The sequence below is a fragment of the Falco peregrinus genome, chromosome 1, assembly GCF_023634155.1.
Source record: "Falco peregrinus isolate bFalPer1 chromosome 1, bFalPer1.pri, whole genome shotgun sequence".
Classification (NCBI taxonomy): domain Eukaryota; kingdom Metazoa; phylum Chordata; class Aves; order Falconiformes; family Falconidae; genus Falco; species Falco peregrinus.
The window spans coordinates 75308986-75322488 of record NC_073721.1 but is presented as its reverse complement, the minus strand read 5'-3'; the positions used below and the strand labels follow the sequence as shown (position 1 = coordinate 75322488).

The window sequence follows — 13503 nt, the reverse complement described above, 5'->3', positions numbered from 1 at the left end:
TACACAAACAGCTCTTAAGGATTTCTCTCATTTATGTTTTCTTTCATTTGATTTGTTTTCTTAGCTATGTTGGTAACCAATAAGATGCTAACTTCCCTGTGCACCTTGGCTTCACTTGCATCCTTATGTGCTACAACATTACTTTTATTCAAACCTGATGCAGTTCACACACGGAAAAGAAAAGCGAATATTAGAGGCTAAAATCTAAGATGGTTGCGAAGTCAGTGTGATGATAACAGTGAAAGCAAAGTGGGTTTTTTTAAGTTTTTTTGTTTGTTTTGGTATTTTAGTGGGTTTTTTTGAAACACTACAATTTGCAGATGAAGTCTTGTAAGGAAAGAGGCTCTCAATAGATTGTGGAAGGTTTCAGAGTCATGTGTTAGTGTAGTTTATCTTGAGCTGACGATACATGACTCTTCGTGTTTTGGGTTAAATTCAAAAAGCCATAGAACCAAAGTCATGCACAGATTGCTGTCTGTAGGCAGTAATAACATGCAAAGCTTATATAAGTTAACATTTTCAAGCTCTGTGCAGACATAAAGTAATTAATGACTAATGAACATAACAAGGATGATTGCAGTCACAGTATCAGATGTGTCATAGAATTCCAACAGTTACATACTTGTATACATTTTTTTATGCAGGGTCCCCTGCATATGTTTTGGGATAAATTGAGTTTACTGAGAACTCAGGCCAGAAAATAATGTTAATAAATAGCTATATTCGTTAACTCTTTGCAGAATGCGTTCATGATATGCTAAGCCACAGATTCCTTTTGTTATTCTAACATGTTAAAATATACTGGGAGAAGGCTGCAAATGACCTGCAGTGTTATTAGTCACTAGAATAACTATTCATAGGTTCAGTCATTTGAAAGTCAGAAAGGAACAGTTGATCCCCTGAACACATAGAGCACTAGCAAAATCTTCCACAAGATACCATGTATCTTACAGCAAAGAGAAGTGCAGAGTGGTGTTCACAGGGTAATGACTGCAGGTATGCTGGTGTTTGGAAACCATTTTAATTTATGGTTATAAAAAACATGGAGGCTACACTGTTTTGTAAGAATCTGGATTCTGCTTTTCTGTTGAGGCTCATGTTAGTCATTGCAATATCAGACTGTTGCATTATTGAAGTACCTGGATTTCTTTACCTTATCTGCAACTAACAATCCTGTTACAGCTAACCTCGTTAATAAATTCTTTTACCAAAATTATTTTGAAAATTTCAGTAGTATGTTAGATATAAATTTGTTCAGCATTTAAAAAAAAAATCTGAAGAAGAGAGCTGCTGAGAACAAAATATAGAATTGAAAACTTATCTCTTTGTATTAGACTCGTTGCTTAAATGTCAAGATCCTGCCAAATCTGGCTGGGGTTCAAAATTCAAAGAGTAATTGTGAGTACTATGTAAACTCAGAGGCAGCTTTACTTATTAATGTTTATGTTTCTTCCATTTTTTATTTAATAAGAGGACAAATCCAGAGATGTCTGCTGTCATGTCTTGTTTTTAAAGTTTCAGTAGTTACTACGTGGATTGGAAAAGGTTGAAAAGTGGAGAGAAAATTAGAGAGGGAGAGCAAGAAACAAACAGCAGCTCACAATTTATAACTTTTTCTTAAGTTTCAATGCCATTCAGCATATTCCTGTGGCCTTAAGAAAGGATTAGGTGTCTAATAGAGCAGTGAATGTTTTTGGTAAGATGCTCATAGATGGTCATAGTAAGAATGGATGTATAAATCCCATGTCACATTTTCTGATGATTCAAATTATTGTGTGTTCTTGTTAATGGATAAATCAGAAGAATGGATAAACATTGCATCAACAAAAACAAATGATTACTTCTTTTTGATCTTAAACAGATTTTTTTAAGCCATTCTTCCCATTATCATGTACAGGTGTCAACTGAACAATTTTAGATTGCTTTGGTTAAATAAGAGAATCTCACAAGCTGTATTAAAAATATTAAGGAATCTGTAGCCCTCGTTCTTGAAGGTCTTGCCTCAGGTATATTAATTTTATTGAACTTGCTTTCTGTATTAGCATAGTATAATTCAGAAGTGTGCCCTAACTATGTAATCCGAACACTGAAATTCCTTATACTTCCTTAAACTATCACTTAGTTACTAGATTACTTAGTTACTTTAAATTCCATTTAACCTTCCCTGTAGAAGCCTACATTCAATGAATCGATGGAGCCCCTGAGGCTGGGAGGAAAGCCCCAGTTCTACTTGTCCTAGGGTTTATAAGAGCCAAGGCTACTGAGATACACATGATGCAAATGATGTGATACAAATTAAAGTAAAAAGATACTTTCAGTTGATCCAATTAGTTAAAGCCTTCTGCTTTGACAAAGGAGAGATTTCAGTCTTACAGATATTTAAGGTGTAAAATATATCTTGTATATTTCATTTAAACAGCAGAGCTGTATCTGCACACAGATCACAAGGTATATAAAACTGTAGATGAGTTTTCATTTACAATTAACTTTTTTTAAAGTTCTCAGATTATCAGAACTACATTGTGAATAGTTGTGTGAAGGAGAATCCAACAATGGAACGATCAATTGCTCTTTGCAATGGTATCTCTCAGTGGGTGCAGCTAATGGTTCTCAGCAGACCAACGCCACAGCTTCGGGCTGAAGTGTTCATCAAGTTTATTCATGTTGCACAGGTCAGTTAAATTTTGACATGTGTTCTGTTTATTTTGTCTTTCTCTGATAGAGCCCCTTAATTGCTATTCCCATGCTACTACTGTAGGGTCAGCTGGGAGTGGTGGCACTGGCCTCCTGGTTCGTACATACAGCATGCATATTTGTGTATGCTCTGGCTTCATACCAAGTATTTAGATACTACTGTGTCATGGCACCATGACTTCCTCCTATCCGTTCTGAAGAAACTGTTTTCACTGAAAAACTAGACTTGCTTTTGAAGCAGCTGGTGAGATTCCAAGCTGTGACCTCATACCTTTCCAAAGCTTGAACCACTGTCCTGCCTTTGGCTCTAATTAAAAGCATTTCTACCAGATAGACCTTACTGGATAGAAGCAGAGCTATGGTCCTGTTGGTATTCTTTGCATGCTAATTCAACTGCAGTCGTAACCAACATAATAGGCAGCATTTCCTAGTTGTGGCAGACTGTAGGAAGGGGGAGAAGGACTGAGGAAGTCCTTTGAAGATTTACTGAATCTGCAGAATTGTTATCTGATATAATAACAGCAGAATAAGTACATGTTACACCCAGTAAAATCACAATTCATTACCAAAATTAATGAAGTCCAGTGGATAGTGGCACAAAACCTCTAAGACTTTAGAGGAAATACAGAATTTGAACCTTTAAATAATAAATACTGATTTTTTTTTTTTGTATGCCAACACAGAAGCTCCACCAGCTGCAGAATTTCAATACATTAATGGCAGTGATAGGAGGTCTCTGTCACAGTTCCATTTCCAGACTCAAGGAAACAAGCTCATGTGTTCCTCATGATGTAATTAAGGTTGGTATTTCTCCTCTAAGTTTTACAAGTAAGATAACCTTTAACTTTTTTGTAATTGCCCCCACAAAAAAGAAGCTTACTTCATTGGATAAGATGGAGAGAAAGACGGGATGTGGGGGTGGGGGAGAAAAACTAAGACTTCCGTTTGTTTTGGAGGGGTTTTCTTTGTCATTTCATCTCTACGTCACCAGTAACTCCTACACTTCCAACCCCACCTTTCTTCAAGATTTGTATAGCTTCTCTAAAGTTTCTCTTTAATATTCAGATGTGACAAGCTGCATTTTCATTTACATGCAGTAGTACAGAATAGCATTCAAACATGGTGGCAGAGAATGGGATCCTAGAACATTTGAAAGCAAAGCTGTTGTCATCCATAGCAACACTGACCAACCTGAATTTATGAAATGCTAGCACAGAGCTCTGTACTTTGAGTTTAAAACTGAAAGGACTGGTTTTGTTCATCTGATCTTTCCTTATGACAGATTTTGTCTCGTTCAGTCTTGAACAAACTGAGCCATAATACACACACATTAGAATACAGTGGAATGTTTAGGAATCAGTTAAAATTTCCGATTAAATTCTTGTGAAATACAGATGCTCATATTGCTGAGATTGCGTTTCTTCACAGATTTAGTAGCTGCATACTTTTCAGCAGTGAAATGGCTTCTTAAGAGACTAATATGCTTTGTTGTTTTATCTTATTTGGGACCATAAATATTTCATGTAGGTATCTAATGGACCTGTTTTGATCACAGTGTGATCAGCTTGAATGGACTGTACATACCTGGAGTATGACCTCCCACTGACAATGGCTGCAGCTTTCATGATCTGCAAAACCAGTTAGCAAGCTTATTTTAGAATAAGCATGGAGTTTTGAAAAATTTTGTCATTATGAAAAGTGAACTGCATATGTGTCAATCATATGAATAACTTTTTGCATCAAGTTTGTGAGGGTTAAAAATCAAGGAGTTAGACAGGAACTTCCACATGAAAACATTGGTCCATTGATTTTTGTAACACTGAGTCAACTTTGTACCTGTGTTGTTTTAAACAAGGGAAATACTTATACTGCTAGACTTGAGATTCATGTGGCCTTTACAAGTCCAATATATTGTTTCTTCTTCATTTCTGTGGAACAAAAGTTTTCTTAAAGACACAGATGTGCCACCTTCAACTATAGTAGGAGTTCTGGTCACACTGTGACGGGACTGTAGCACAGTCTAGGGTTTCTCTGCCAGGACTTTCCAGTTCCAGCAATTCCAGCTGGTGACCTGGAAGCCAGATAAGTGCCTTACACATTTTAAGGTGGAGGTGGTTGGTTTTATGAAGGCCAGACAGCTTGTGCTGTGCTTATGCATTAATTGCATGCACAACTCCTTGATTTGAGAGGATGCTATTTCTTGTCATTGACTAAATAGGAATGTAGGAATACCAGCATTGTAGTTTAGACTATAGATTAACTGTCTAGAATTATGTATTATAGATAGTTAAATTAGGTGAAGTGAATACCTAGATTTCATTTGAAGCCTAAAGTTTTGAAATCCTTTTCAAGAGTCATTGTGAGTAAACTCCTTAACAATAATGTGGGAAGTTGATGTGCTGGATGACCAGAACAAAAGCAGTAACCAATTTTGATTTTTGTTCTCTTTTTATTTTTAGGTGTTTAATGAAATGACAGAACTGCTTTCATCTTACAGAAATTATGATAGTTACCGACGTGCCTATAACGAGTGCAGTAACTTTAAGATCCCAATCCTTGGGGTCCACTTGAAAGACTTGATATCACTTTATGAGGGCATGCCGGACTACTTAGAGGACAAAAAAATTAACATATACAAACTGTACTCTCTGTATAACCACATAAATGAGCTGGTACAACTCCAGGAAATGCCACTTCCCCTGGAGGCTAATATGGACCTTGTTCATTTGCTTACAGTAAGTCCATTAGATGAGATAAATACCTCCATTTAAAAAATAGTTGTTCAAAAGGTATATGAAATTAAGTAGAGGATTCCATTAATTATAAATACATAATATCGTAAGATTTTTTTTTTCCTTAAGGAAACATACAATAACAGAAGAAGACAAAAAGTTAGTGATACTGATTTATCTGGCAGCAAGGGTAGAGGTGCCAGTTCAGCAGTATGCTTCCAGTTATTTCTACAAGGGAAGGAAATGTTTATTTCTGCTTCACTATAGTAGTATGCATTCTTTCTGTACTTTCACTAAGGAAGCACTCTGAATCTTCTGCTTAAATAGGCAGAAAGGTACAAAGCTTCCTTAGATGCACCTTGGAGGCAGATTGCTTAAAAAACTTCTTTGTGTTGAACACACAAACTTTCACGTCGAAGTTAGTCCCTCAAGATGTGTAGGGTTAAACATACCATGTTTCTAGCCAAGTTTCTTCTGGTACTGAAAAAACTGTCTTGACACAAACATTAATCAAATATAGTTGTAGTATTACTCTTCCAGTCATATCTAGTTAGTGCCATGTTACTAACTAGATTAATACTACCTAGGACATATGTCACGACAATGATTTTAGCTTCTAGTAAGTTAAAATACTACCTTTTCTTAAAACGGTAAAACTACCTTTTCTCAGTTTTGTTTAGCCTTAACAAGTACCTCATCTTGGAAAAAATAGATAGCCTGCTTCCAGTTTCTGGTTACAAGCCCTGTTTCAGCAAAAACCTAATAGATAAAAGTGCTTATGTGCTTGAGGTTATTTATTCTGTCTGGGAGCACTCATGTGTGAAATTAAGCACATATTCCAGGGCCTGGAATAGAGATACATGAGGTGGTGAATTTCTTTCTGCTAAACGTTTTAAATGTTTTGTCTCAAATTATTGTAAGTTCCTTTTTTCCCTGTTTTTCAAATAATAATGTTTTATAAAAATGGCTATCACAAATATATATAACTTTGGCTACAATTTCATGCCGTTATATATGACAAGACATAAATTAAAAGTAGTACTTCATTTCAAAGCAGCAGCTTCTAATCTGTTAATATTCCAGGGCACATAAATTTTCCTGTTTATTCCCCAATTTTTCCAACAGTCTTTCTCCTTCTGTTTCCTTTAGTCATTTACTTTTCCAGTAGCAGGCAAATCAGTTTGAAGAGGTATTTGTAATTACATACATAACTCAATAATTCATGGAAGTATCATAACACTTGCACTTTTTTTTGAGTGTCAGAAGCTCCTTTAAAATTTTGCCAAGAATCTAACATTATTCACTATTAAGACTACAGCAGTAATTCTTGCAGTTGTTCACAAGAAAATTGATGCATATCTGCAATTTGAGTAAATTTTTCATTGAATAAAATAGCATATTTTGGTTTTCTAGTTTATATGCATATGACTGCAGCAATCTTGACTCTCTAACAAGTTTATATTTTCTTTGGACTTGCAATAGATTGAGGCTTATAACATTTAAGCCTGGCTTTTCTATTCATTTGCATGTCTAGTGTGAATATTTTCATATAAATATTCAAGAAGTTTCATGTTATCAGTCTTCAATCTTAGCTTGAAATTTCTTTCCAGTGATTAAAATATTTGCTGTACTATTTTCATGGACACATGCAAAAGCAAAGGTATAAATCTGATTGTTTTTTCAAATTCCTTTATTTACCCAGGCGTAAAGTTTCTTGCTTTACATAACTGCTGTTGGCAGCTAAATGTTCTCAATAAATACCTGCAAGTCCATCTTCTATCCTCATCATATAGTTCTTAGTTCATCATGGTCACAGCTGGATAGGATAAATATGACATGTTTAAACAAGAATTTTCTGAGAATTTGAGTTGTTGGACAGTTTCATTGGAGTGGTTTTATGCTTAGTTGCACGATAGACTTTTTTTAATATTATGGGAGTAACAGTTTTTTTCAGGTTACTTATTAATTGACTGCTAATTATCCCTACAGTCACTTGCTGTGCTAATGACTGTAGCTGTGTAATGTTACAGATTTTCAGATAATGGCAATAACAGTCTGGAATTTAGAAATGTACCTCTTTCAAATCACTGAATCCCTATGCAGCTCCAGTGCATTTTTATAGCTGCAACCTAAATTGAAAATTAATCCATGAAAAAATACTAATGCACACCAGAAGCAAGTTTATCAAACAGGCTGTTTCAAGATTAAACTAAAGTTGTGTTTGTTTTCAGCTCTCCCTTGATCTTTACTACACTGAAGATGAAATTTATGAGCTTTCATATGCACGAGAGCCACGAAGTCACCGAGCTGCTGTAAGGGCCTTTACAGATTCTTAACAAAAGGATTTTTTTAGTAACGTAACTTTTATCCCTTGCATTCATTGTATTTTATTTTATGCTTAATTGAAAACATTTACCTTTATACACTGAGCAAAATCTGTTGAAGCATACATTGGTTGATGATGAAGCCTAAGCTGGAATATATAGGAGAGTCGACACCATATCAGGTTTTATAATATGAACACAAGCAAAGTTATTTGTGTAGAGACAGGACATCAGGCTCAATCTTGACAATTGATACTGATTCTTTTAAAAGAATAATTCTTATGTGATTCAAATGATGAAACCCATGAGTATTACATTATAGTTTTTGCTCCTGTTTTACAAATATGGAAAAGACAGTGAATTTACAGGGCTGTCAGTGAACGGTGACAATTTAAGGAACAACCACTGTTTTGGACAGTTCAGGGAAGAACTTCCCTGAAGTATCATGTAATTATCAGAAGTATGATGTTGGGTCCAACCGGCCCGTTTCTGCAGTCCTGTATCACGTAGCCCATTGTCACAAATGAAAGAAATGTAATACTGAAAATCTCCGTGTGGTACTAATATATTAAAATAAAGTTCCATTCAATTTATTCTAGCCTTTGACACCTTCCAGACCACCGGTAGTTGCAGACTGGGCCTCAGGAGTCGCCCCAAAACCTGATCCAAAAACCATTAGCAAACATGTTCAGAGGATGGTAGATGTAAGTATGGTTAAGCCCATTTACTTTGTGCATCAGTCTCTTAGTCTCTAGGTGTGAGAAGATAAAAAGAAAGGGAAAGACACTGAACACGTTCAAAGCTGTGCTGAGTTTATAAGCACTTCTGTCCTCACAAATATACTTCTGCCTAGCTGTAAATAGCAGCAGCAGCCCGTGAGGTGTGGAAGGAAGTGCCGTAAATGGCTATGGAGGCAGTGGGGAGTGTGAACGCTGGGCGGTATGCTTCCAGAGTCATTCTTCCAAGGAGCCAGGCAGCCCGTTTCTACCAGCGCCTCCAACATCATGGTATTGGTGGAGTCTGAAGGTGGACCTCTCAGCAGCTTTGTTACTAGCAGCCATTGCTTTTTCTCTCTCTTTTGGGTCACCCACTTTACTTGAAATCGCCAAGTAATCAGTTGATTGGTTCCAGAACTGACAGAGAGAGAGATAAAGAGTTTGTCTTTGCATCTCTGCTTCATCTCTTTTCCTTCTAAACACTTCTATTATTGCTAGGTATCATTTGATACATGCTGTTTTGGAATATATTTCTAAATTTGGCCTAGATGTGCTCCTTGCCTTAGGGCCAGAGACAAACAGTAATGTCATTCCACAACTGGAAACAGGTGTCTACATGACAATTCTGTCACATAACTACTTTTCACATAACATTGACCTGATGAAACAAGCCAGGCAGCTACACTGATTTAGCTACCGAGGTAATCACTGAGAGCACTAATTGAGAGCATTAGTACAAGTTGTATATGTATGCCCAGACATGATGGTCTTAAAACGAAACTAAAAAAGAGCTGTCATTGTGTAGTGAAGTATTTAGTCCAGTCTATGTTGACTTATCCGCGCTTTGCCACAAATCGAGAAATCATAATGCTTCTTTGGTCTCAAGCAAAAGAAGCAGTTAGACTGTTGTGTAATAGATACTGGGAGAAAGTGAGAGGGGAAATCCATAAATATTGTGGAGAATTTTTAAAGTGGTAATTCAGCCCATCCTCACTGTAAGCTACTCTACTATTACCTTGAACAGTCTGTCTTCAAAAATTATGACCATGATCAGGATGGATACATTTCCCAGGAAGAATTTGAAAAGATAGCTGCCAGTTTTCCATTCTCATTTTGTGTAATGGCTAAGGACTGGTGAGTACCTAATTCTGCTTATCAACTTCATAGCATCTGTTTGGGAGGGGGTCTGGGTTTTTTGTGTTTAGATTTTATTTCTATCATGAGGGTGGTAAAATCATCTTTTTCGCCCACAAATAGAAGTGAAAACATAACAGACAAAAGCATCTTCTAAATTTGTTGTGAATGATGTCTTCATGAGCTTATATCATTGGTAACCAGGCTGATGTAGGAGGAAGAACAGATAAAAGAAAAATATTTTTTCAAATTATATTCAGTATATACTACTAAAGAACTTCCCTACGATGAACTTGTCCTTCAAAAATAGAAAATTGGCAATTGTGTACTGTAGTCAAATTAAGAACATTTTTTCTTAACCTATTAAAAGTATGGAAAAATACAGTAGTGGTTATTCAGAGGTGTTATGTGAAGTAGTTTTGAAGTTGCATCACATAGGTAGATACTTCATTTATCCTTACAGGCTGCATTTTAAATGTTTAGATAAGCTTCTGTAGACTTTGGGAGCAGTTGACAAGATTACTGAGATCACTGTAGTTTTTGGCCTATGGAACTATTGCCGTTATAAACTGGAAGAAAGATATATTCAATTCTTAGGCTTTTAAGAAAATGTGTGCCTCACAAACAACTTTCTTGTTTATTTTCAGGGAAGGTCTGATTAGCAGGGATGAAATAACAGCTTACTTTATGAGGGCTAGCTCAATCTATTCCAAATTAGGACTTGGCTTTGCTCACAACTTCCAAGAGACCACTTACTTAAGGCCTACTTTCTGCGACAACTGTGCTGGATTTGTAAGCTTACTTTTTAGTAGATTATGTTAATGTTGTTTTTAATAACACTGGGTTTTATCTCATAATCACCATGTGTCATATACAGAAATGGATCTATATACAACAGCAGTGAAGCTCTACAGAACATCAGGCTTCTGCCTGTGTAGCTATTTAAGGTAGCCTTTACACCCCTCTGGGAAGTACTATTACCTGTTTAAACATAGCTCCTTTCTTGTGGTGTTTGGCTGTGTCACCAAACACAATCTCACAGGAAAGACTTCCAAATCCAGAGCCTTCCACTCTGTGAGGCTGTTAGAACTCATGTTCTGGTACAGACATAAGATGCCCCCTGCCTGTGTTATCGAAAGATTTAGTAAAACTGACTGTCCTACCAGTCCCCAGTTTACCTGAGATCAAACAAGGATGCTGAGATGGAGTTCTCAGTCTACTCCAGCTCCATAGCTGCTCTGGGGGCTGTCAGATCTGGTGATGTATTATTCATTGGAGACTGCTCTAAGGTATTTTTTTGTGATTGAAGGTCACACACAAAATGTTCTGTTTACCGTATGCTAAAGAGGTAAATAGTTCATATTTTGACCTTTCAATTAAAAGGGTAGAAAACCAAGATGTTCTTCAGGTTCTCAGATCTTAGAAATGAGTGGAGCTGTTAATGGATTTTTATATCTGGAGGTATCACATGTACAGGGAAATGTATTAATATATAGTCTTTCTGTTTGTTTGAATTTCAGCTATGGGGAGTCATTAAACAAGGATACAGATGCAAAGGTACCGTTAATTTTACTCTGTAATTGATGGTGAATGACAAAAAAACCCTGATCGTCCTAAGATCCATTGCTGTGTCTATGGACCTAATTAATCTGACCTGTCAGGGAGGAGAAGACTGATGCCAGAATAGTGTGACAGGTAGATGGTCCAGAAGAAATGCAATGAAGGAACTTGTAACTGACAGCTGTAACCCTCTGCAAAACGTCACTGAATTCAGAGTGTTTGGGAACAGACCCTTCTAGTCCAGTGGGTGCAAACACCAACACTGTGAAAACTGTGCAGCACATTCACAACATGTATGTTAACAGAATTTTCTTGCTTGTACAGGTGTCTTTCTCTGTAACTCCTACCATCAGAACACTGTTGCCATGTTGCTATTTTGCATTTTCACAATGAAAAGGATTTTTAGACGTATATAGCAAAGGGATGTTGTTGGTCTGTTTACCAGATGTATGTTGTTATAGGTGCAGTGTTAGAGCTGATTTGAGATGCTATAACAGAGCCACTGAATCATGTAAACTTTGTTTTGTTTACAGACTGCGGAATGAACTGTCACAAGCAATGCAAAGATCTGGTTGTGATAGAGTGCAAGAGAAGACCCAAAACTTCAGTTGCAGACAGCAGCCCAACATCTGCTCTTGCTTCCAGCCTCTGCCCAGTAGGAGTCAAAGAGCAATTCCATGGTGAGAAAAGATTACATTATTTAGATCTTTTGATCTTGTTAATCTTTCATTTGCTCCTTTTTCTTCTAAAGCCGAGTTGTACAGCATTGTTTTAGGTTTTGTTAGTTAACTGCAGTGTTTTATCCACAAATAAACTAGAACCAGGTGTAAGTGAGCCTGTACCAAGTAACACTGTTCCAGTTCTAGTTTGAATAAGTAAGGACGCCCTTTCTGGGAGGACTCGGCACAGTACATGATGTACGGTGTACAAATTCCTCAAAACCTGTCTAAATCTGCCAGACTGTCTTGAGAACTAGTTGCCATGAACTGAACAGTTGACAGGTTCCATTAACTTTCTCAAAGACTCACAGGCTGGTCAGGATTGGAAGGGACCTCTGGACATCATCTAGTCCAAGCCCCTGCTAAAGCGGGGTCACCTACAGCAGGTTGACAGAGTCATGTCCAGGAGGGTTTTGAATGTCCCCAGAGTAGGAGACCCCACAGCCTCTCTGGGCAGCCTGTCCCAGCGCTCTGTCACCCTCAAAGTAAAGAAGTTTTTCCTCACATCCCTGTGTGGCAGAAGTTCCTGTATGACAGTTTGTGCCCGTTGCCCCTTGTCCTGTCACTGGGCACCACCGAAAAGAGCCTGGCCCCATCCTCTTGACACCTGCCCATAAGATATTTGTAGCCATCGATAAGATCCCCTCTCAGTCTTCTCCGGGCTGTACAGGCCCAGCTCTCTCAGCCTTCCCTCATCAGGGAGATGCTCCAGTCCCCTCAGCATCTTCGTAGCCTCTGCTGGACCCTCCCCAGCAGTTCCCTGTCCCTCTTGGGACCCTCCCAGCACTGGGCCCAGCACTCCAGATGTGGCCTCCCCAGGGCAGAGCAGAGGGGCAGGATCACCTCCCTCGACCTGCTGCTGGCCACGCTGCCCCTAATGCCCCCCAGGGTCCCACTGGCCTTCTTGGCCACCAGGCCACACTGACTGCCGGCTCGTGGGCAACTTGCTGCCCACCAGAACTCCCAGGTCCTTCTCCACAGAGCTGCCCCCCAGCAGGTCCCCCCCAGCAGGTCCCCCCCAGCCCGTACTGATGTGTGGGGTTGTTCCTCCCCAGGTGCAGGACCCTGCACTTGCCTCCACTTGCCTCCTGTTTCTCCTTTCCTGGGATAAGATCTTGAGTCAATTTACTGCATATATTCTCCAGGACAAGAGGAAGGACTGTTCACGTTTCCTAATGGAGAATTAGTGGAACACAGTGAAGACAGCAAGGACCGAACCATTATGCTCATGGGTTCCTCAGCTCAGAAAATCTCAGTGAGACTGAAACCAGCTGTGGTTCATAAAGGTACACAGACTGATTCTGCCACGCCGGCTGGTGATGCATCTCGTAGGCAGACAGAGAAGAAAGAACACAGGATGCCAGAAAATCCTTATCTCCAGGCAGCTGCACCACCCCTACGTCCAAGCCCAATTCTAGGCCGCAAAAAGGCGTATGTTAAATGGGAAAACAAGGACTCCGGCCAGAAAACGAAGGAGGAGCATCACAGCTGTAAACCCTCCTATCAGGAACTTGAGCAGGTATATACGTGGTGACACAACTTCTGTTTGACACAACAGTACCATGAAGTGGTTGTAGGGTATGGAGGAGTGGCTGGGTGGGAAGGTGTCACCTTACTCCTGTAT

At 38.5% G+C, this 13503-nt stretch overlaps 1 protein-coding gene across 2 annotated transcripts in view; it reads left to right on the top strand.

The window, feature by feature from the left end:
• The window catches only part of RASGRP1 (RAS guanyl releasing protein 1), a 42618-nt gene that overhangs the window by 24653 nt on the left and 4462 nt on the right, over positions 1-13503 (top strand). For both annotated transcript variants that reach the window (XM_055809847.1, XM_027782681.2), the window contains exons 7-16: positions 2499-2672; positions 3378-3494; positions 5154-5429; positions 7658-7738; positions 8350-8454; positions 9491-9600; positions 10248-10392; positions 11121-11157; positions 11694-11840; positions 13025-13398. In XM_055809847.1, coding sequence (XP_055665822.1) covers positions 2499-2672; positions 3378-3494; positions 5154-5429; positions 7658-7738; positions 8350-8454; positions 9491-9600; positions 10248-10392; positions 11121-11157; positions 11694-11840; positions 13025-13398 — 1566 coding nt within the window. The remainder of the gene's footprint in view (positions 1-2498; positions 2673-3377; positions 3495-5153; positions 5430-7657; positions 7739-8349; positions 8455-9490; positions 9601-10247; positions 10393-11120; positions 11158-11693; positions 11841-13024; positions 13399-13503) is intronic.